At 45.4% G+C, this 22,025-nt stretch overlaps 1 protein-coding gene across 5 annotated transcripts in view; it reads right to left on the bottom strand.

Annotated features, from left to right (window-relative positions):
- LOC122555703 (anoctamin-7-like) overlaps nt 1-22,025 on the bottom strand; it is a 98,706-nt gene that overhangs the window by 34,329 nt on the left and 42,352 nt on the right. For all 5 annotated transcript variants that reach the window (XR_015759234.1, XM_043701740.2, XM_043701741.2 and 2 more), the window contains 9 exons: nt 18,784-18,894; nt 15,510-15,669; nt 13,374-13,464; nt 12,201-12,297; nt 11,583-11,726; nt 8,555-8,692; nt 6,559-6,657; nt 2,156-2,258; nt 1,135-1,246 (listed from right to left, as the gene is read on the bottom strand). Coding sequence is in view for 4 of the 5 variants with exons in the window: in XM_043701740.2 (XP_043557675.2) it covers nt 1,135-1,246; nt 2,156-2,258; nt 6,559-6,657; nt 8,555-8,692; nt 11,583-11,726; nt 12,201-12,297; nt 13,374-13,464; nt 15,510-15,669; nt 18,784-18,894 (1,055 nt within the window). In the remaining variant the exon portion in view is untranslated. The remainder of the gene's footprint in view (nt 1-1,134; nt 1,247-2,155; nt 2,259-6,558; nt 6,658-8,554; nt 8,693-11,582; nt 11,727-12,200; nt 12,298-13,373; nt 13,465-15,509; nt 15,670-18,783; nt 18,895-22,025) is intronic.

Genomic DNA, 22,025 nt, shown 5'->3' with positions numbered 1-22,025 from the left:
TTTAAGCGAACGACATTTCGTTTCTACCAGGGACCCTACTGGGATGGGGTGCAAAGCACCGCTGTTCTTAAATGTACCAGACGACAGGTCTATTCTGAAGCAATTTGTTCCCCCCACCCCAGGCTAGAAAGGGCCACTCTTTACTGTTACCCAGTAACAACAAGCTAGTCTCAGACCCTGCTTCCCACAGTTGAATAACAGTTAGGGGGTTGACTATCAGTTGAAGATACAGACATATTGGCAGTACAGGGTACCACCAACTTGGAAAAGGACCTCTCATCAGGCATTCAGGCAAGATGCCAGAAAGCAATGAGCACCCCACAACTACACCCCGAAGTGAACTATCATCCAGAAACCTTATTGTAGTGAGAGTCAGATTCTTGGAATCAATTTCCAACCACTGAGTCATAGAAATGTAAGCCATAGGAACACACTCTTCAATCCAACTCATTCATGCTGACCACGTTTCCCAAACTAAACCCGTCCCATTTGCCTGCATTTGGCCCATATCCCTCTAAGCCTTTCCTACCCATATACCAAATGTCTTTTAAACTTTGTAATTGTACCTGCATCTATCACTTTCTCTGCAGTTCATTCTATACACACACCACCCTCTATATGAAAAAGTTACCCTAATCCCTTAGGTCCCTTTTATATCTTTCCCCTCTCACCTTGAACCTATGCCCTCTCTATGCCCTGGGGAAAAGAACTTAGCAATTCACCCTATCCATGCCCCTCATGACTTTATAAGCCTCTATAAGGTCACCCCTCAGTCTCTGATGCTCCAGGAAAACAGCTCCTCTATTGAGTCTCTCTCTATAGCTCAAACCCTCCAACCCCAGCAACATCCTTGTACATTTTTTCTGAACCTTTTCGAGTTTTACAACATCCTTCCTACAGAAGGGAGGCCAGAATTGAATGCATTATTGCAAAAGTGTCCTGTATAGCCACAAGATGACCTCCCAAATCGTATACTCAATGCACTGAGTCAGAATCCCAGAACCATATCCCTGGAAGAACTGGAAATGTATCCCAGCAACATTCAGAACCATGCCCCTGTCAGACTCGGCCTGTTTGCAAGGGCAGAACTCAAGAAAACACCCATTTGTTTTGAAGAGCGGAAACTCTGCTCACCGGCCTTTGAAGAAAGCAATGTAAATTGGCGAGGAATAGAAGTTGATGAACTGGAAAACAAACACCTTGAAGGTAAAGGCATCTTCATACTTGGACTGGGTCCTGTGCATTTCTGGAACAGACAGATACAACATTGTTCATCCTTTCACCAAGAGACTGATCATTCTCGATCATCACCTCTATTATGTCTAGCTTCCCTGAGGGGTTAGGAAGGGCAGCCCTGTGGGGTCATAGTGACTATTACATTGTCCTTTGATCTGGGTAAAACATTTCTTCCAAAAATTGTTCCTGATAGCACATGGAGCTTACTTGGGGATACAATGGGTTTGATCCTCCATACTTGTCAACTCAACTCTGTTGGAGTTGGTTAAGAAAGGACAGAGGGTTGTTTGTTTGTAGAAATAAGGATTCGGCAGGATGATGGCCTTGGTGAGGCCCATCCCTGGAAAAGAAAACAAAAACAGAAATTGCTGAAGAAATGCAGAAGGTCTGGCGGCCTCTGTGGAGAGGAATCAGAGTTAACATTTCAGGTCCGGTGACCCTTCTTCAGAAAAGGAGTCTGGATATGATTCACGTTCTTTTGCTCGTCAGAACAGAGGGAAAATCAGACTTCCACCCCAGTTTTCTTCATCATCCAGTAGCCCTGCTCCATCACTATTTCGCTGAGGGGGTGGTCTTTAATGCAGAGAAGTCTAAGATGATTCATTTTGGCACAAGGGATAGTGAGAGGCAATGTAGGCTTAACTACACAATTCTAAAGAGCATTCAGGAACTGAGGACCCTGACAATTTGTGTGGGGCAATCGAACTGAGAATTAAACTCCGAGTAGGCTTCATTTAGCACACTCAATTCAATTCTGGGCACCAGACCCCAGGAAAGATATAGAGGGTATCAAGACTGATATGCAACAAGACCACCAAGAGATCTGGGCAAACAGGGTGGATTGACAAACTATGATAATCTGGTTGACCTGGATAATCTAAATTCCATATCGTTATGATGTGTAACGTCGTGAGCTTACCCCATCTCGTGAGGAGATGAGCCAGTGACGTATACACTCGGGCCAACAGGAGGATGACCAGTAGGTTAACCACAGATCCTGTTATACTGGCAATTCTTGATGCCTGGAAATAAAGAATAATGTACAATAAATATTTCAGAAAGGTATAGACTAAACAGTTACTATTCAATCTGCAATAAGATATACATCCAAATTCAAGAATACATTGATTTAAAATATAAGAAGTTATGATTTGAAAATATATGAACGCCAAATCCTTCCCCAAAATGGTCCTTGTCTTCGTCTGATTAGTTTTGTCCCACATTGACCCCTGACCCAGACTCCCTCACAGTGATTGGTCCCTGACCCTGACTTCTCCACATTAATTGGTCCTTGATTTTCAATAAAAACTGAAGTCAGAAACAAAAACTGAAACTGCTGGAAAAGCTCCGCAGGTCTCACAGCATCTGTGGAGAGAAATCAGAATTAACGTTTCAGGTCCAGTGACCCTTCCTCAGAACTCCACTGGACCCAAAATTCTCTGTTATTGGTCCTTGATCCTGACTCCTCCACAATGATTGACCCTTGACTACAGCTCCTTCACATTACAGACAGCATGGTGGCTCAGTGGCTAGCACTGCTGCCTCATAGTACCTGGGACCTGTGTTTGATTCCTGCCTCGGGCAACTGTCTGTGTAGAGTTTGCACGTTCTCCCCGTGTCTGCATGGGTTTCCTCTCACAATCCAAAGATATGTAGGTTAGGTGAATTAGCTATGCTAAATTGCCTGTAGTGTTCAGGGATGTGTAGGTTAGGTACATTAGTCAGGGTAAATAATGAGTAATGAGTTTGGGTGGGAGACTCTTTGGAGGTTCGGTGTAGACTTGCTGGGCGAAGGGCCTATTTCCACACTGCTGCCTCACAGCGCCAGGGACCCGGGTTCAATTCACACTTTGGGTGACTGTCTGTGTGGAGTTTGCACATTCTCCCCGTGTCTGCGTGGGTTTCCTCCGGTTTCCTCCTACAATCCAAAAATGCGCAGGTTAGGTGAATTAGCCATGCTAAATTGCCCATAGTGTTAGGTACGTTAGTCAGGGGTAAATGGGTCTGGGTGGGTTGCTCTTCGGAGGGTCAATGTGGATTTGTTTGGCCGAAGGGCCTGTTTCCACTCTGTAGGGAATCTAATCTAATCTAACAAAAAAGTATTTGGCCCTTGACTCCGGCTCCTCCACACCAATTGGCCCTTGACTCTGACTCCTCCACAGTGATTGGTTCTTGACCCAGACTCTCCAACACTGATTGGCCCTTAACCCTGATACCTCCACCCTGATTGGTCCATGATCCTGCCTTGCCCACATTAATGGGCTCTTAACTCTGTCTCAGCCTGATTGATCCTGCCTCCTCCCTACCCTGGCCAGCTCTATCCTGCTAAGTCATTGTAAGAATATCCCGATGATCAGACACGTAATGAGCTCCTCGAAGGGAATGCTGTCCCATGTGATATTTCTTAATTATCCAGGGCAGGACTGAAGCAGTGCTGGACAGTTTGAGCTGTCACCATTCAGCTGAGGGGTATGAATTGTAATGCAGAACAATCTAGAATGATTCATCTTGGCAAAAGGGATGGCGAGAGGCAAAATAGGCTTAACAGCCTAAAAACCTGAGAGGTAAAGACCATTCAGGAACGTAGGAACCCTGCAATTTGTGTGCATGGAGCTTAAAAGAGGGCAGAACATATTCAAAGCATAACTAGTAATGCCCATGGGATATCGGGATTCATAAGCAGAGGTACTGAATACTAAAGCCAGGAAGTTCTGCTGAATCATTTAGAAAACTGCTAAGGCTACAATTCTGGTCACCACACTTTAGGATGAGGATCATTGGGAGGGTGCAGAAGAGATTTGTCAGAAAGATTCCAGGAGATTTAGCCAAAAGGTCAGCTAGGCAAAGCTTCGAAAAAAGGATTGAGGAGAGATTTGACCAAGTTGGATGAGCTGATGGTGCAAATGCAATGGGACACAAGGTTGGGTAGCATGGTAGCTCATTGGTTAGCACTGCTGCCTCACAGGGCCGGAGATCCAGGTTCGATCCCAGCCTTGGGTAATTGTCTGTGTGAGTTTGCTCCCATAGTCCAAAGATGTGCAGGTTAGGTGGATTGACCACACTAAATTGTCCATAGTGTCCAGGAATGTGTAGGTTAGGTGGGTTAGCCATGGGAAATGGAGGATTACAGGGATTAGGTGGGTGGTATACTTCCACACTTGGGATTCGATGATTTATGGTTTTGTGCAAACATAGAGCAGGGGCTAGGGCTAGGGGAATGTGAAGAACAATATTCCTGCAGTGAGTGGCAATGACCTGGAATGTGTTGCCCACAGAGATGGTGAAAGCGTAGACAAGAATAATTTCAAAAGCAAATTGAGTAAAGGTGACTGGCAAGCAACTAGGATAGAGCAAATGAGAGTGACTGGAGTTGCTCTGGCGAAAGTCAACATGGACTCAACGGGCCAAATTACCTGCTGCTATGTCGTAACAACTTTACAACTGCATGACACTGTGACATTAAACTAAGGTTCCTATTTTCCCTCTCAAGAGGATGTAAAAGAAGACCAAAGCTATGGGAAGGATATTATTAAATTGAAGAGGGTGCAGAAACGATTTACAAGGACATCACCGGGACTATAGTGTTTGAGTTATAAGGAGATGCTGGATAGACTGTGGGGTGTAGGAGGCCGGGGAGGGTGACCTTATAGAGGTTTATAAAATTTACAAAATACCTTTCAAGAACTGTAACAAACACTACATTGGACAAACAAGCAGAAACCTAGTCACCAGGATACATGGACATCAACTAGCCACAAAACTACATGACCCACTCTCACTAGTATCCTTACACACAGATGAGGAAGGACACCACTTCGACTGGGACAACACATCTATCCTAGGACAAGCCAAACAGAGACACCCACGAGAATTCCTAGAAGCATGGCATTCCAACCGGAACTCTATCAACAAACACATTGCCTTGGATCCCATTTACCAACCCCTGAGAGAAAGAACAGGAAATGACATCACCAACCCAAGAAACCTAAATACATAAATAGAAAGCGGGCCATGCCACCAGTGCTTCATCCGGAGGCTCACTGAAGATGTTACCTAGTATGGTGATGAAACGTCTGAAATTTAACCTTCCAGCTCAATGAGCAAACCTACGTCCAAGAGGTTTGTAAAATCATGAGGGGCATGGATAAGGTGATTAGCAAAGGTCTTTTCCTCAGGGTGGGGCATAGGTTTAAGGTGAGAGGGGAAAGATTTAAAAGGGGCAACATTTTCACACAGAGGGTGGTGCATACATGGAATGAAGTGGTAGATGCAGGTAAAGTTACATTTAAAAGACATTTGGACAGGTACATGGATAAGAAAGGTTTAGAGGGCCAAACGCAGGCAAATGGGACTAGTTTAGTTTGGGAAATGTGGTCGGCATGGACAAATGGACCAAAAGGTCTGTTTCCATGCTGTAGGACTCTATAACTCAATGACATCGCATTGGTTAAAATGTAACCCTCAACCAACACCCAAAAACAAATCTGATGACTATCTCATGGCTACAGCAGCTTGATGGGAGAAATTGGCCATTACGTGAAGCAGTGTCCTTTCATTCGGAAGGCACTTTAATGACTGTCTAGTGCTTTCAGGTAGTCACTGGCACCTCTCCTTGAGTTCTCTGCCTCTAGGCAGGTCTGACCCACAGCAGCATGACATCCAGCAGAGGGCCAGGGTAAAGAGTCAAAAGGTGTGGTGCTGGAAAAGCACAACAGGTCAGGCAGCGTCCGAGGAGCAGGAGAATTGACGTTTCGGGCATAAGCAATGAAAAACATTTGGGCTTATACCCAAAACGTCGACTCTCCTGTTGCCTGACTGACTGCGCTTTTCCAGCGCCACCCTTTTCGACTCTGATTTTCAGCATCCGCAGAGGACCAAGCCCCATGCTGCTGATACCAATTTCCAATTTATTCCCAGCTCACAGGTGACCAGGAATCTCTCCCATCTTGCTGCCTATCACTAGTGTGTGCTGGAAGGATTTACAAATTGATCCTCAGGCAGTTTTGACTGCTTTACAAACACTAGATTAGAGTGGTGCTGGAAAAGCACAGCAAGTCAGGCAGCATCCGAGGAGCAGGAAAATCGACGTTTCCAGCAAAAGCCCTTCATCAGAGTCTAATCTAGACTCTGATCTCCAGCATCTGCAGTCCTCACTTTTGCCTGCTTTACAAACACGCCTTCCCAAGACTTAAACCCTGGAGTTTCAGGCTCAGAGGCAGGGACACTACCCTCTGTGTCACAAGATCTCCATTCAGAGACGTCACAGAAATACAAATTCTTTGATTATTTTTGAATGCGGTTGTCCAGAAGTCGTGCACTCACAGTTGCCAAAACGATGCTATTTCCTGTCTCATAAATTAAGATTTTCATGATGGTGCGGTACAGTATGACAGAAATCAGGAAAATGACAACCACTGCAGCCTGCAAAACAAACAAATCACAAATCAATGAATGCAGCACAACTATTGATTAGTGATACCTAGACCCTGTTAGTTAATAACACAGGCGCAGTGTTTGAATTGCACTCTGTAAGAGCGGGTCATTCCCTTTCTACTGCTTGCTTTATTGCCTGTTTCATTCAGTCATTGTCTTGGCAGGTTTTAGTCAATGGTGGTTTGCTCTTGCCTTCCTTTCTCAGGGTTAGGGTGATGAGGCACCTCCCATGTCTACCTTGATCTGAATGGGAAATGAACCTATGCTGCAGATCTAACCAACTGAGCTAATTACATACACCAACATTCTGCTAATTTGAAAACCAAAAGAAATGTGGACGCTGTAAGTCAGAAACAAAAACAGGAGTTGCTGGAAAAGCTCAGCAGGTCTGGCAGCATCCGTGAAGATCCTATTCTGAGGGTCACTGGACCCAAAATGTTTTTTATTCCTATTTGAGTGCCCATTAGCCAATAAACTATTTGCTATACATAGAAGATGCATTTTGTTGAAACATTTAATTTTGAACTGATCAGGAAACCTTGTAAGAAAACTAATTCATGACACACCAACATTCATAACTGCAAGCGAGGAGAGTGCTGATTGATTGGCTGATTGGGATTCTGATTGGTAGAGGTGAATGCATCAGTCAGATATGACAGACAGCTTTCAAAGGAAACGTCATCAATTTGAGGGGAGGTAAACCCCAAAGCTCCTGTAGTGGGCACTGGTCTTGGAACCAAATGCTCCCCCTTCAGAAATACCAGGCTGTGAATAGAGGGGCAAACAGTCGGATCAAACAGCCCTTCAATCACCAATGAATGACCACTTTGGGGAAGACAAACTGTCATCCTTACTTGGTCTGGCCTGCATGTGACTCCATACCCACCCTCTGGGCAAATGGGGAAGGGCAATAAAAGCTGGCCCAGCCAGCAAAGCCCTCATCCCATGAATCAGTTAAAAAAAATTCAGTCCTGATTCTTTTTCAAATATTTTCTAATCAACTTAGTCATAGTGTCAAAGAGATGTACAGCACAGAAATAGACCCTTCGGTCCAACCCGTCCATGCTGACCAGATATCCCCACCCAATCTAGTCCCACCTGCCAGCACCCGGCCCATATCCCTCCAAACCCTTCCTATTCATATACCCATCCAGATGCCTCTTAAATGTTGCAATTGTACCAGCCTCCACCACTTCCTCTGGTAGCTCATTTCATACACGTACCACCCTCTGTGTGAAAAGGTTGCCCCTTAGGTCTCTTTTATATCTTTCCCCTCTCACCCTAAACCTATGCCCTCTAGTTCTGGACTCCCCCACCCCAGAGAAAATACTTTGTCTATTTATCCTATCCATGTCCCTCATGATTTTATAAAACTCTATAAGGTCACCCCTCAGCCTCCGACACTCCAGGGAAAACAGCCCCAGCTTGTTCAGCCTCTCCCTGTAGCTCAGATCCTCCAACCCTGGCAACATCCTTGTAAATCTTTTCTGAACGTGTTCAAGTTTCACATCTTTCCGATAGGAAGGAGACCAGAATTGCACGCAATATTCCAACAGTGACAAGTGGAACAAGTGAATCAGAAGAAGGGACACTACCAGATCCTTTTGTTTAATAGTCTTTTAAGTATTAAATAAAGAAACAAACTAATTAACTAATTGATTACTCCTTAAAGGGACATAAATGACAAAAAAGGAAACAAAGTAAAGTTGAAGGTAAAATTACATATATGGGCTAGGTGATGCACTGAAACACCCTGAGGTGCCCACTAGTCACAACAAGTCTCAAGTGTGACATTGGATATAGTGTGCTCCACCTCCAAGGGCACACCAGTTGTTATTGGGAAGTCAAAAGAGGAGTGCCTTATTTATCGAGTGCCCTTTCATACCAGGAGCAGGATCACCATGGAACTGGTGATCATTCGCTTCAGCCTGTCCTTCTCTGGGAAGTATGGCTCCTCTGACCCTGTGATTGGATTCCTCGTCGTCATGGGAGCTACAACCGTGAACTCGGGCCGAGGGCGTTCCTGAAAATGAAAACGTCAAAACGGATCAACCCCATTGGAATGGCATGACGTTAGGAAAGCGGGTGAAGGCAGTCACAAGTAATCACGCGACGGACGCATTAGCACGAAATTGTCAACTGTGCGCCTCGGGGTCGCGGGCGATAAGTAAAGGAAGGAAATCAAGGCCTTTTCAGATGTGAGTTCTAAGGGTTACAGTACACCCACAAATCTCAAGAACAGACCAAACAGGACTCAATAAAGATCATGTGCAGAAAAATAATTTGAGCAGTCGGTCAGATTTGAAAAGCTACACAGATCTCTTCCAGAGGGCAAACAGTAGGTCAGGAGTTGGACCCAGGGGTACTTGGGATGCTGGCTGTCACAGAGCAGCTGCTGACGAGCCGCAATGGGAGGTGAGAGGATAGGATGAGGCAGCATGAGCCTAACATACACAGCTAGGCAGCAGATCCCATTGCAGGTGCTAACGGCATTAAGATCCACACACCACCTCAGTCACTGATAGACCAGAGTTTCCCAATTTACATTTGCAGTCCTGAAACTAGTTCAATATATAATGGTTTAAGCACAAACCAGCATCCGATGGAAATAATCTGCAGGCCAGGCTGTATCTGTGGAGAGAGACAGAGAGAGAAAGAATGAGAGAGACAGAGAGAGAGAAAGACAGAGACAGCGAGACAGTGGGGCACAGAGAGAGAGAGAGAGACAGAGAGAGAAAAGGAGAGACAGATAGTGACAGAGACAGACAGAAACAGAGAGAGAGAAAGACAGAGAGAGAGAAAGACAGAGAGAGAGACAGAGAAACAGAATGAGAGATACAGAGAGAGACATACACACAGAGACACAGAGACAGATGGGAAATAGAGAAAGAAAAGGAGAGAGAGAGAGATAGTGGCAGAGTGAGAGAGACAGACAGACAGAAAGAGAGAGGGAGGGAGAGACAGAGAAAGGCTGACTTAGCAGTTGGATTTTTGGCCAACAGGTGGACACCCGGGTTGACTGTCAGAGTAAGCCTCACCGTGTGTTCCTCTGATCAGGCAGTTTGGGGGGCAGCCGTGGGCCCTTTCTGCAATATCAAGGCCCCACTCCCTTCCCTTAGGGTACATGGTGCACCCCACAAGAGCTGTTGGCCAAGCCGAGCCAGCTACCACATTCGCCAGAAACACCCTGAGGACTGAGCTGCTGCTGCTGAGAGGCCAGTGATGGTGACCAGGCCCAAGGTCTTCGCTATGTGTGTTTTTTTGGTGGAGTGGGAATTTCTGGGAGTTACAGGGAGACTGGAAGTGGGGGAAGGGCAGGAGTCTGGCAACTAACAGCCCCCTTCATCTCCATCCCCATTCCTTCACAAATTAGTGCAGGCCAATGAACATGCACCAAATGGCCCCTGCCCACACTGTCTTACCAGTAGGCCAGGCTGCCTGTTTTGTCCAATCAGGAGCTGAGATCATAGCAGCCCATGGAGGAATGGTCCCTTTGGTCATCCTGAACTGGCCATTAATTGACTAGTTAAGGACCTTAATTAGCAGCAGCAGGCCCAGAACCAAATTCCAGCAGAGGGGGGTGGAATAAGGGGGTAGGCTGGCTTTTCTGGGACATCAGCAACCCTTCTAATAAAAGTCACCTTACCATCTCAGACTCACTGCCTCTTGGACCAGACATTTGGACAAAAATGTTTCAGGTTGACAGTTTTTCATCGAAATATAGGCAAACGGTCAATTTGTGGCGGGATCCTGTGGCAAACACTTGACAGCAGACACTTATACAACCCATTTTTGAAAGACCTCATATCTCAATAACATCATTTATAACCTCAGGACGTCCCAAAGAGCCTGTGAGTTACATTGCTGTTGTAACCAACTGACACACAGTCAGCTCCCACAATCAGCAACATGATTCAATAATATGCTTTAACAATATTGACTGCAGGGATAATTACAAATGTTAGAAAGGGGGAGCAATGGCTTAGTGGTCATCATAGAATCCTGACAGTGTGGAAACAGGCCATTTGGCCCTACAAGTCCACACTGACCCTATGAAGAGTAACCCACCCAGACCCATTCCCCAACCCTATTATCTACATTTCTCCTGATTAATGCACATAACCTACACATCCCTGAACACGATGGGCAATTTAGCATGGCCAACTCACCTGATCTGCACATCTTTGGACTGTGGGAGGAAACTGGAGCACCCGGAGGGAACCCACACAGACGTGAGGGAGAATGTGCAAACTCCACACAGACAGTCGCCCGAGGCTAGAATTGAACCCGGGTCCCTGGCGCTGTGAGGCGGCAGTGGCAACCACTGAGCCACCGTGATGCCATAAATTATCACTGAACTGCTAATCCAGAGACCCCGGTAATGTTCTGGGGACGCAGGTTTAAATCCTATCGCAGCAGACGGTGGAATTTGAATGCAATAAAAATCAGCAGAAGGCGACTGCCACCTGGTCTGGCCCATTGGGACTCCACACCCACAGCAACGTGGCTGACTCTTCATTGCGCTCTGGGCAATTAGGGTCGGGCAATAAATGCTGACCTAGCCAGTGATGACCTCATCCCATGAATGAATTTAAATAAATGTTAACAGCAAAAGGTAGAGAGTTTCCTTGCTTTTCTTTAGAAGAGTGCAATGGGACCTCTTACAAAACACCTGGAGGGCTGGTGGGCCTTAGTTTGACTTCTTCTTCAACAGGCAGCACCTCTGAACTGCCACACTCCTGTAGTACTCCCAGTAACATGACAGCCTCCACACTACCACTGGATTTATCAGGCCAGCTGAAGTGTCTCTGGAGTGGGATTGGAACCCGTAGCCTCGGTTTGTGGGGACGCTATAGGAGCCGGGGTATCCTGGTAAGGTCCTGCCTGTTTTGTTTGTTCAAAATGTCTCTTACCTCAGTTTCCTCAAAGTCCAAGCAGTCCCACCTGTGGGCCATGATCGCACGCTTTCTCTTCCAGTACTCAAGGAAGCTCACCGCCCAGAGCGACATGAAGATACTAAAGAACACCGTTCCCCCATTATCAAAGAGCTGGCTCACCTGAAGGCCAGGGAGACAGAAACATGGCCAGCAATGTAGATATATTTACAAATACGCAAACCCCCCACCCTGGTGTCTAGGAGATTAAGGGGTGATCAATCTGAAGGATTTGAGATGGATGAGAAAAACTAGATCCTGGACAGGCCACAAATTTTCCAGGGTTGATCCCAGCCAGGCTGGATTCCTCATCTCAACTGGGCTTGAGCAGATGAATTAGAAACTAGTTTTAGTGACCTTGGACCAGGGAGGATCAGAGGAGACATTTACATGCCTGATCACCAGCCAATCATATCTGCTCACTCGCAATGACTCTTCTCCACCAGCTTATGCCGATGAGTCCCCTACCTTTGAACCCCCTGACTGGTGGGAGAATCGGGTTAACATACTGTCACAGGAGTATTCTACTGCAGAAGTGCACTGTGGTGCAGTCACTCAAACACCCCCAGGGCTCAGTCAATGAAGAAATGGGTTTACCTTGAAGAGCGAGCAGATACTGGAGAGTTTCCAAGTTTTACACTTTGTACAGAGCGGGCACATACTGTAATTATTTCCTTGTTCGCAGATTTCCTTTCTGGGTAAAGACAGAGAGGAACAGAAATTATAATCATGGGGACTGTGTCCATGTCACCAGCCACATGAGCTGTCCTCCCAAACCACAGGCTGAGTCCTTCCTCCAGAACCAGATTTGTTGTTTTATTCTCATCATCTTTCCAATTCAGACAAGATTGTAAACCAGATTCAGGCTGTAGTTTTGTTCAGTATGACCACATTTGTACAGTGTGACCACATTCATACAGTAGTAGTGTAATCACAGTCAGTGGTGTTGGACAGTGAGGTCATAGTCAGTCTGTAGTACTGTACAATGTGATCATTGTCAGTCTGTAGTTCTATAAAGTGTAACTGCATTCAGACTGTACTGCTATACAATGTGACCACAGTCAGACTGTAGTTCCATACAGTGTGACTACATTAAGTCTGCAGTTCTGTACAATGTAATCAAATTCAGGCTGTAGTTCTCATCAATGTGCAGGTAGTTCTGGGATAACACGTGTTTCAGTAGCGCGATTTGGCTATAACGTCACTGAAGAATTAGGGAATGGTGTTTTCGAGAATGTTTACTTCTGTTGGTAATAGCGCAATTCCAGTGGAGATGGGTTCGTGCGCTTCATTCTGCACGTGCAACAATGTCAGGCTGCCGACAGAGCAGCTTCCTGTGAGAGGTACTGTATTTTCTTCTACTTTTTAAATGTACTGTGTTAAATTTACTTTTGTTAATAAACATGATTTCAACCTTCATTCGTTCTGTGCTATATTTTGTGTTAGACGTTTGGGTGATTTTTGTTTGATCACATGTGATATTCTTTACTGGTCTGCTCCCAACCCCACTTTTCCCATTATTTCTATTAAGCGATTTCCTATTAAATGAGTTCTAGGAGAACTGCTTGTCACCACATTCAGACTGTAGTTCTGAACAGTATGATCATATTCATACTGTAACCCTGCACAGTAGAAGCATATTCTGACTGTACTGAATGACAATGTTCAGAATGCATCAATATACAGATGTGACTATAATTGAACTGTAGCACATACGTTGTGACTACATTTGGACTACATCCCTCACTCATTGTTTGGCATAAAACTCACGCAGGAATGTCACTCAGCATCAGGTTAATTCCAACAATGAAGACCACAGTTCCCACAATTGCTGCTGGTAACAGCCACCCTGTGTAAAATCCTGAAAAAAATAACAAGTTAACATCAATTACTGAACATCCAGCCAATTGTTGCATTCAAGCTGAGAGTCAGTCCTGGCTCAGTGTACTGCAGTCAGTGGGGCAGGTACAGAAAGTAGGAGGAGCTCTGATCACGGACACTGATGGGATGAGGATAATGTCCAACTACATCGGACACAGAAACAGGCCATTCAGCCCAACAAGAACACTCGAGCCTCCTCCTGCCCCATGAAAATCGACTCTCATAGCCTTCTATTCCCTTCGTCCTCACTTGGCTGATCAGTTTCTCTTTAAAGAATCATTACTAATCCACTTCAAACATTCTCTATGTTGACAAGATTCTGACCCCAGTGAATGGAAAGGAGTTTCTTATGAATTCCCTTCTGGTAATGTTATTTTGATCTCCTCTGTTCCTCATAAGAGGAAATGTTCTCTCTGTCCCCACTCTCGAAACCTCTCATCATTTCCTCAATCAGGTAACCCTTCATGGTTGTATTTTTTAAAACTGATCCAGTCTGTCAACTCTTTCTGATGTTTTAATGTGCACTTTTCAGCTATTATCCTTGTCAGTCTTTCCATATCGTTGCTGTAAGAGATCATATCCAATACTGGTATGTAACTAGAGACATCCCCTGCTAAGACCAACATTAACCACATGGAGGCGGTCTTGCATAGCTTGGGTAGGATTAATAAGGCACTGAGACCCAGTTTGCTATCCCAATTTGAGTCATGGGTTTATATGTCAAAGGGCAACGGTTAGAAAAGCTTTACTGCACGCTCCACAGGGATATCACTGCTGCAGGCAGTTAGGAATCAGGACGTGATAGGTCATGGAAAGGCGCGTGCAGAGAATTTGTTTGCAGAGTAACCAGTCAGTGATGAGTTCCTACAAGTAGGGTCGCACCTGTTGCTTAGTGGATTAATAAAGTGTTTTCACCTAATGTTTGTTTCATGTTATCTATTTTCACTGTTATCTTTTCCAAAATGTCATCTAGTATTATTGATTCTGTTTAAGCAAGTTTTAGAAATTTGTGCATCCACATGACTGTTTGAAAACTGTGAGCCAGTGAATAAGATCAAGCCCCAGATTCTGTGACTCGCACATGAATTCATGCAACAACCTTGCAAAGACACACAATATCACACTGTGTGAAGCTAAATAAATATAGTATTAGGCATTTCCTGAAGTACAGATCCTGTGAAATGTGTAGATCCACTGTTCAAGTCAGTATCATCATGCTCTCCTTTTCATGGAGTCATAAAGTCATACAACATAGAAGCAGACTCTACAGTCCAACCAATCCATGCTGACCAGAATCCCAAACTAAACTAGTCCTGGCCCATATCCCTCCAAACTTTCCTATTCATGTACTTATCCAAATGTCTTTCAAACGTTGTAATTGTACCCACATCCACCACTTCCTCAGGAAGGTCATTCCACACACAAACCACCGGCTGTGTAAAGAATTTTCCCCCCATATCTTTTATAAATCTCTCTCCTCTCACCTTGAAAATGTGTCCCTAGTCTTGAAATCCCCCATCCTATGGAAAAGACAAGCAACATTAAGTCTATCCATACCCATCATTATTTTATAAACTTCTATAAGGTCACCTCTCAACCTCCTACGCTCTAGTGAAAAACGTCTGAGCCTTTCTTTATAACTTAAACCTTCCATACGCGACAACATCCTGGTAAATCGCTTCTGAACCCTCTCCAGCTTAAAAATATCTTTCCTATAACTGGACAACCAGAACTGGACACAATGTTCCAGAACAGGCCCCACCAATGTCCTGCACAACCTCAACATGACTTTCCAACTCCTATACTCAAAGGACTGAACAATATCTGCAATTATGACTGCAGAGTTTTATTCATACTCAATATTCATGGTGGACAAGTGGGTGGGATGCAGGTTGAAGGTTTACAGAGCATACTGTACTCTGCACCAGCTCCATTGGACTGATTTGAGGCTCCCCTTATGACTGTAGATTTCAATCTCGTTGAAGACAAGGATTAAACTGAAAAGTCACTCACGCAGAACCGTACCTATCCACGCGAAGTAAAATGCAATCTTCTCTCCAAAATAATTCCGGATATGGTCCATAGGTTGGTACTTGTACCACTTGCCCCAGCGAGCCCAATGCTCATAAAGTACCTGCCTACGGCTGAGCTGTTCATCCTGTTCACCCCGAGTCTGGTATGGACCCTGCAGACAAAACCAATGGCGAGGTTAGTGATTACCTGGTTCTTAGCAGTTGCTCAGAGTTTACACCAGCGATGCCTTCCCTCTCCTTGTTATAGTCTTTTACTTTCTTAATTTGAAAGTCAGACTATTTACAGATATGATGTGGAGATGCTGCAGTTGGACTGGTCAAAAATCAAACACCAAGTTATAGAGCAACAGGTTTGCCATGCCTGAGGAAGGGGCAGAGCTCCAAAGGTTGCAAGTTCAAATAAACCAGTTGGACTATAACCTGATGATCATTTGATTTTTGACCTTATTTACAGATAGATTTACTGTGAAGCCAAGTTGAATGCATCTGATTTTGACTCCTGATGCTTCAGAATGTCCTTATAAGACAAATTAGCATTAGATACTGATTGACAGTGATTTAGAATGTGCCTCCTTATAGCACATCATATCTTGCATAGTAGAACTCTTCCCTAGGCTCCATGTACCCAACCAAACCACAAGTGGGAACATTCCCACCATGCCCATGGTTTTGTCTAAGCAACGCCTTTGGTTGGACTGGCCAGGTAAATCTTTCACTTGAGTACTCCCAATAGGGGAGGTCGGACAGTCAGAGGGTGGATGGAGCCACACAGGGCACTGGCTAGCTTTTTGAATTCAAACAGGACACAAATCAGGCAGGCTGATGGCTCCCACCTCTTCAATCTTATCCCACATGACTCCAACTGAAACACCGAAGAAGAAAATACCGATCCATGGGGAATTCCCAATGGCTCCCGTCTCTGCCTCTTGCTGGCTCCTTCTCTTTGTTTGTACTCTCACTGCTGCCTTTCTGCTTCTCTCCTCTATCTTCCTGCTTCTTTACACTTTGGTCGTATCTATTCTTTATTCCCTTTCCCCTTCACTATTTCTCTCCAGTTTTTCTTCTCCGTTCCTTTTCTCCTCAGTGTGGTTCCTTTCATCAAACTGCTAGAATCAGATACTGACAAGCTCCACAGTGCATTACATGGAGCACAGTCCACATTCTAATCTTTTCATTCAAACCTTTTAATTGTGCTCTTGTATACAGAAGCTCCTGTGCAATTTCTTATTGGTTTTAATACTGACTTTGTTGTATTGATGGCCCTTAGAGTTTGGGGCTCCTACAAACAGGAAGGTCTTGTTCACATTTAGGTAGCATGGTGGCTTTGTGCCAGGGGCCCGGGTTCGATTCCACCTCGGGTGACTGTCTGTGTGGGGTATGCACATTCTCCCCGTGTCTGCGTGGGTTTCTTCCGGGTGCTCTGGTTTCCTCCCACAGTCCAAAGATGTGCAAGTTAGGTGGTTGGCCATTGGAAATTGCTCCTAGTGTCCAGTGGCAGGCAGGTTGAGTGGATCAGAGCTGAAAATGTGTTGCTGGAAAAGCGCAGCAGGTCAGGCAGCATCCAGGGAACAGGAGAATCGACGTTTCGGGCATAAGCCCTTCTTCAGGAACCTGAAGAAAGGCTTATGCCCGAAACGTCGATTCTCCTGTTCCTTGGATGCTGCCTGACCTGCTGCGCTTTTCCAGCAACACATTTTCAGCTCTGATCTCCAGCATCTGCAGATCTCACTTTCTCCAGGCTGAGTGGATCAGTCATGGGAAATGAGGGGTAGCCGAAATTGGGTGTGATGCTCTTCAGAGGGTTGGTGTGGACTTGATAGGCTGAGTGGCCTGCTTCCACCCTGTAGGGATTCTACATTTTTCGAACATTTATCATTTCAAAGAACTCTCTCAAGTCAGTCTTTAGCATTCTCCTTTTCAGGGAGAGTAGGCCCAGCCTGTTTTTGCCTCCCCAATACTTACAACCTCTCAGTCTGACTAAACAAGGCCTTTTCTCGTATTTTCTCCAGTACTTCTATTTCCTTCTAGAATTATCTGCCCAATGGATAGCACTACAACCTCCAGGCAGGTTGAGGGGAATCAAAGCACCTGTTATTGGCCCCAATACAATCTACACAGGCCACCCAGCCAAACTGCACCCACCAACTCCAAACGGGTCTGAGTTACTGTGGCAACATACACAGTTCCATGCATCTTGTCACCTGGATAATGTCGCTGGTGAATCCAAATTTCCTCGCCATTCATGTGTATCGGAAGTATTTACAGATTGATAAATGACCTGTTTGACTGTGTTACGAATGCACATTTCCCGGCCTGGATTGGACTTGAACCCAGAGCGTCTGGCTCAGAAACAGGGAGGTAACCTCGATTTCGCTGCTCCTCGGATGCTGCCTGAACTGCTGTGCTCTTCCAGCACCACTAGTCCAAAATCAGAGACAGGGACACTACCTTCTATTCTCAAAGACCTGATCTACTACCTCTTTCTTCCTTTTGCAATATCTTGGGAACAGTACTGCAAGGGAGGTAAAACATTATATCTAAGTGTAATGAAATGTCCGTGCTTTTGAATTCTGTCCTTCTAGAAATGAATCCCCATGCACAGTTTGCCTTATAATCCAATGTTGCTGCTGTAAATAATTAGTGTATCTGTACCGTACCCCATTCAAACTTTGATTTTCAAAGGATTGTGTGCCATCCTTTATTGCTTCTGTCAAAATGAATCAATTCATGGTTATCTACATTGAAACTGTTCGTCAGTTTCACACTCATTTGACAACGTCTGTTAATGTTGTATTATACTTTATGGCACATTTCCTCAGTCCAGTTGAACCGGTTTGCCCCAATTGGTGTTCAGTTGTAACGTACAGACACCCAGAATGTCAGCTGCAGGAAGGAGGTGGTGTAGAGACAGAGACTATGAACTGGGATTCCAGAACACCCTCGGTTAATGTTCTGGGGGACATAGATGCAAATCCCACCAGGACTGATGGTGAAATCTGAACTTAATAAAAATCTGGAATTAAAAAAAACTAACCTAAAGGATGACCATAAAACTGTCGCTAAAACTAAATCCCACCTGGTTCACATTTAAGGAAGGAAATCTGCTGTCCTTGCCTGGTCAGGCCTACATGTGACACCAGACCTAGAACACTCTCTGGACAATTAGGGATGAGGCAGACATCTAAATCCCGTGAGGTTTTTTTCTCAAAGTATTGGGGTACCCGTGACAGACGTTTGGAACTTAAACAATAAAGCAGTGCTCTTACATCGTGGAGGGGAAAGGCTGCCGTAAACACGTTTGCGGTCAACAGGCCATTGATGCCAATCTGTGCCTTTCGTTGAAGCCCGTACTTAGTCCTTGCTAATATTTCATAAACCTGTCCAAGGAGGGAAGCAACATCAGAATTGATCAAATACATTAGTAAACAAATTAAGACATGACAAGACCCAGTCTCTGAAGGCACCGCTCCTAGACAGTGGCATGGTGGGCTCACGCTGCCTCACAGTGCCAGTCTCCTGGGTTCAATTCCACCCTCGTGCGATTGTCTGAGTTGAATTTGCATGTTCTCTCCGTGTCTGCGTGGATTTCCCCTGGGTGCTCCAGTTCCCCGTGCCCCACCACATAGTCCAAAGATGTGCAGTTTATGATTGGCCATGCTGAATTGCCCATAGTGTCCAGGGATGTGGACTAGCCATGGGAGATACAGGGTCACAGGGTTAAGGGCATGGGGTTGGGTCTGGGTGGGATACTCTTTGGAGGGTTGGTGTGGTCTTGACGAGCTAAATGGCCTGCTTCCATGATTCTAGACAAAAACAGGAAAATCTTTCTAAAACCTGTACAACGCATTAGTCAGACCACACACGCACGCACACACACACACATACACACGCGCACACACACCCGCTGTGAACAGTTTTGGGCCCATTATGTAAGGAGAGACACTGGAGGCAGTCCATAGCAACTTCTTTAGGCTAATACCAGGATGGAGAGACTGTCTTATATGGACAGGTTGAGCAGGCTGGGCTTGTACTTATTGGAGTTCAGAAGAATGAGAGGAGACTTTATTGAAACATACAAGATTCTGAAAGGTCTTGACATGGAAGATATGGAGAGGTGATTTGCCCTTGTGGGAGAGTCTAGTACCAGAGGGCGTAATCTCAGAATAAGGGGTCATTCATTTATAACAGACATGAGGAGAGATTTCTCCTCGAAGCGGGTAGTGGGGTCTTTAGTGCAGAGGGCCGGATCATTACACATGTTCAAGACTGAGATGGACAGATCTTCAATTAGTAAGAGAATCAAGGGTTACAGAGGGAAAAAAAGAAGCAGAAAAGTGAAGTTGAGGATTACTAGATCAGCCATAATCTGATTGAATAGCAGAGCAGATTTGCTGGGCTGGATGGCCTACATCTGTACGTATGTTATAAGGTCATTAAAACCGAGTTCCAAAAAATCAGACTGAAATCTAATTTAACTTGCACCATTCAGTTTGAACTCTGTGTACATATAATCATCAGATCATCCATGATTTTACTGATTGGCAGACCAGGCTTGAGGGGCTGAATGGCTATTTTTCATGGTCTTGGCAGAAGCTCCCTGGGACAAGGAAGCTCAGCCTCTTCATTTCATTGAGTGAAAAACAGAGATACACACGAGGGAATCAACACGATGTTTTTTTTAAGATTCACTACAGTGTGGAAACAGGCCCTTCGACCCAACGAGTCCACACCGACTCTCCGAAGAGCAACCCATCCAGATCCATTCCCCTACATTCACCCCTGACTAATGTACCTAACACTACGGGCAATTCTCATGGCCAACTCACCTAACCCGCACATCTTTGGAATGTGGGAGGAAACCCACGCAGACAATGTGCAAACTCCACACAGTCAGTTGCCCAAGGCGGGAATTGAACCTGAGTCCCTGGCGCTGTGAGGCAGCAGTGCTAACCACTGAGCCACCATGCCACCCCATAAACATGGACATCATCTCCCAAGCTCACAAACCACTGCCCATTATCCGGGACCTATTTAATTCCCAGCAACAGACCTTCTAACCCAACCTGAGCATTGCTGTAAAATAAACTGCTGTAACACTAAAAGCGAATGTCAATGTTCCCCATACCAACAGGAAACAAATGTGACTCAGGTATCGCTGAACAAAGCGATGTGTTGCCAAAGCTTTTCACCGGGACAAACAAGAACGAAGGGTTCCAAGGGAGCAACAATTTATACTGTATAAGAGTAGAAAGTGATTGGTTATCAAGTGGATTCAAATTGATTGAATCTCCGCCATGGAGAATGCAGCAGGAAGGAAACGGCTTTTCCCAAAGCCTTTGTTTAATTCTGTAAAGACAAAACACTTCTGATTGACTGAGGCATTGCCATGTTAAATGCACAAAGGAGGAGTCGAGTGTTATTATTTGAGAGATTATTGCATGCTGCTACTACTTAGTAGCAACACAAGCAGCGCTCTCCAATGCAGGATGATACAATGGTTTTGAGAGGTGTGTTTTGTCCTGGTTTTGGTTTGAAGAGAGGTTTTATGTCAGAGGTACCAAGCTGTCACTGCAAGCCCATAAACAGCATGTGAAGGCCGTGGGGTTGGCTGAGGAATGGATGGGGCAAGCTCCTACAAGGCCAGGATTTTTAGTTTTAGTTTCTCAGCAGCAGTTGCTAGAGTGTTGAGGCTGGGGTTTGGAAACTACAGCTGTCCCTGCTACTCTCCCTCTGAGTCTTCGAACATAGAACAGTACAGGCCCTTCGGCACTCAATGTTGTGTCAAACTAACCTAACCTCCAACCACAAGGGATGAATGCAGATTTCTCCAGCTTCCTCATTTCCCCTCCCCCCACCTTATCTCAGTCCCAACCCTTAGACTCAGCACCGCCTTCTTGACCTGTAATCTTCTTCCCGACCTCTCCGCCCCCACCCCCTCTCCGGCCTATCACCCTCACCTTAACCTCCTTCCACCCATTGCATTCCCAACGCCCCTTCCCCAAGTCCCTCCTCCCTACCTTTTATCTTAGCCTGCTTGGCACACCTTCCTCATTCCTGAAGAAGGGCTTATGCCCGAAACGTCGATTCTCCTGTTCCTTGGATGCTGCCTGATCTGCTGCGCTTTACCAGCAACACATTTTCAGCTCTGATCTTCAGAATCTGCAGTCCTCACTTTCTCCTAGTTGATTTTAACCTACTGCGAATCCTCTTGCAAGGATGCCTTCCTTGAAGAAGCTCTCTTCCTCCCTCTACAAGGATCTCAGTGAGTCCCTCTCTCACTGCACTCCCCAGGTCATCTCCTCTGCCCTGAAGCTCTTCAGCCACGTTCTCAAACAGACTCGCTACCACAGCCATATCTCCTTCCTCAGCACCTGTCAACGGAACCGACTGATCCCGCACGGACTCCGGACTACGTTCCGACCAACAAAATTTGGACCCAACCAGGACATCCAGTACCTACAACAAATCCGAAGCCTCCAGCAACAGACCTCCCTCCGGAACCTCCGCT

Source organism: Chiloscyllium plagiosum, unplaced genomic scaffold, assembly GCF_037043375.1.
Source record: "Chiloscyllium plagiosum isolate Xiang-an unplaced genomic scaffold, Cpla_swu_hap1 HiC_scaffold_13, whole genome shotgun sequence".
Lineage (NCBI taxonomy): Eukaryota > Metazoa > Chordata > Chondrichthyes > Orectolobiformes > Hemiscylliidae > Chiloscyllium > Chiloscyllium plagiosum.
The sequence above is the reverse complement of the archived record's forward strand: the minus strand, read 5'-3'. Positions and strand labels throughout refer to the sequence as shown.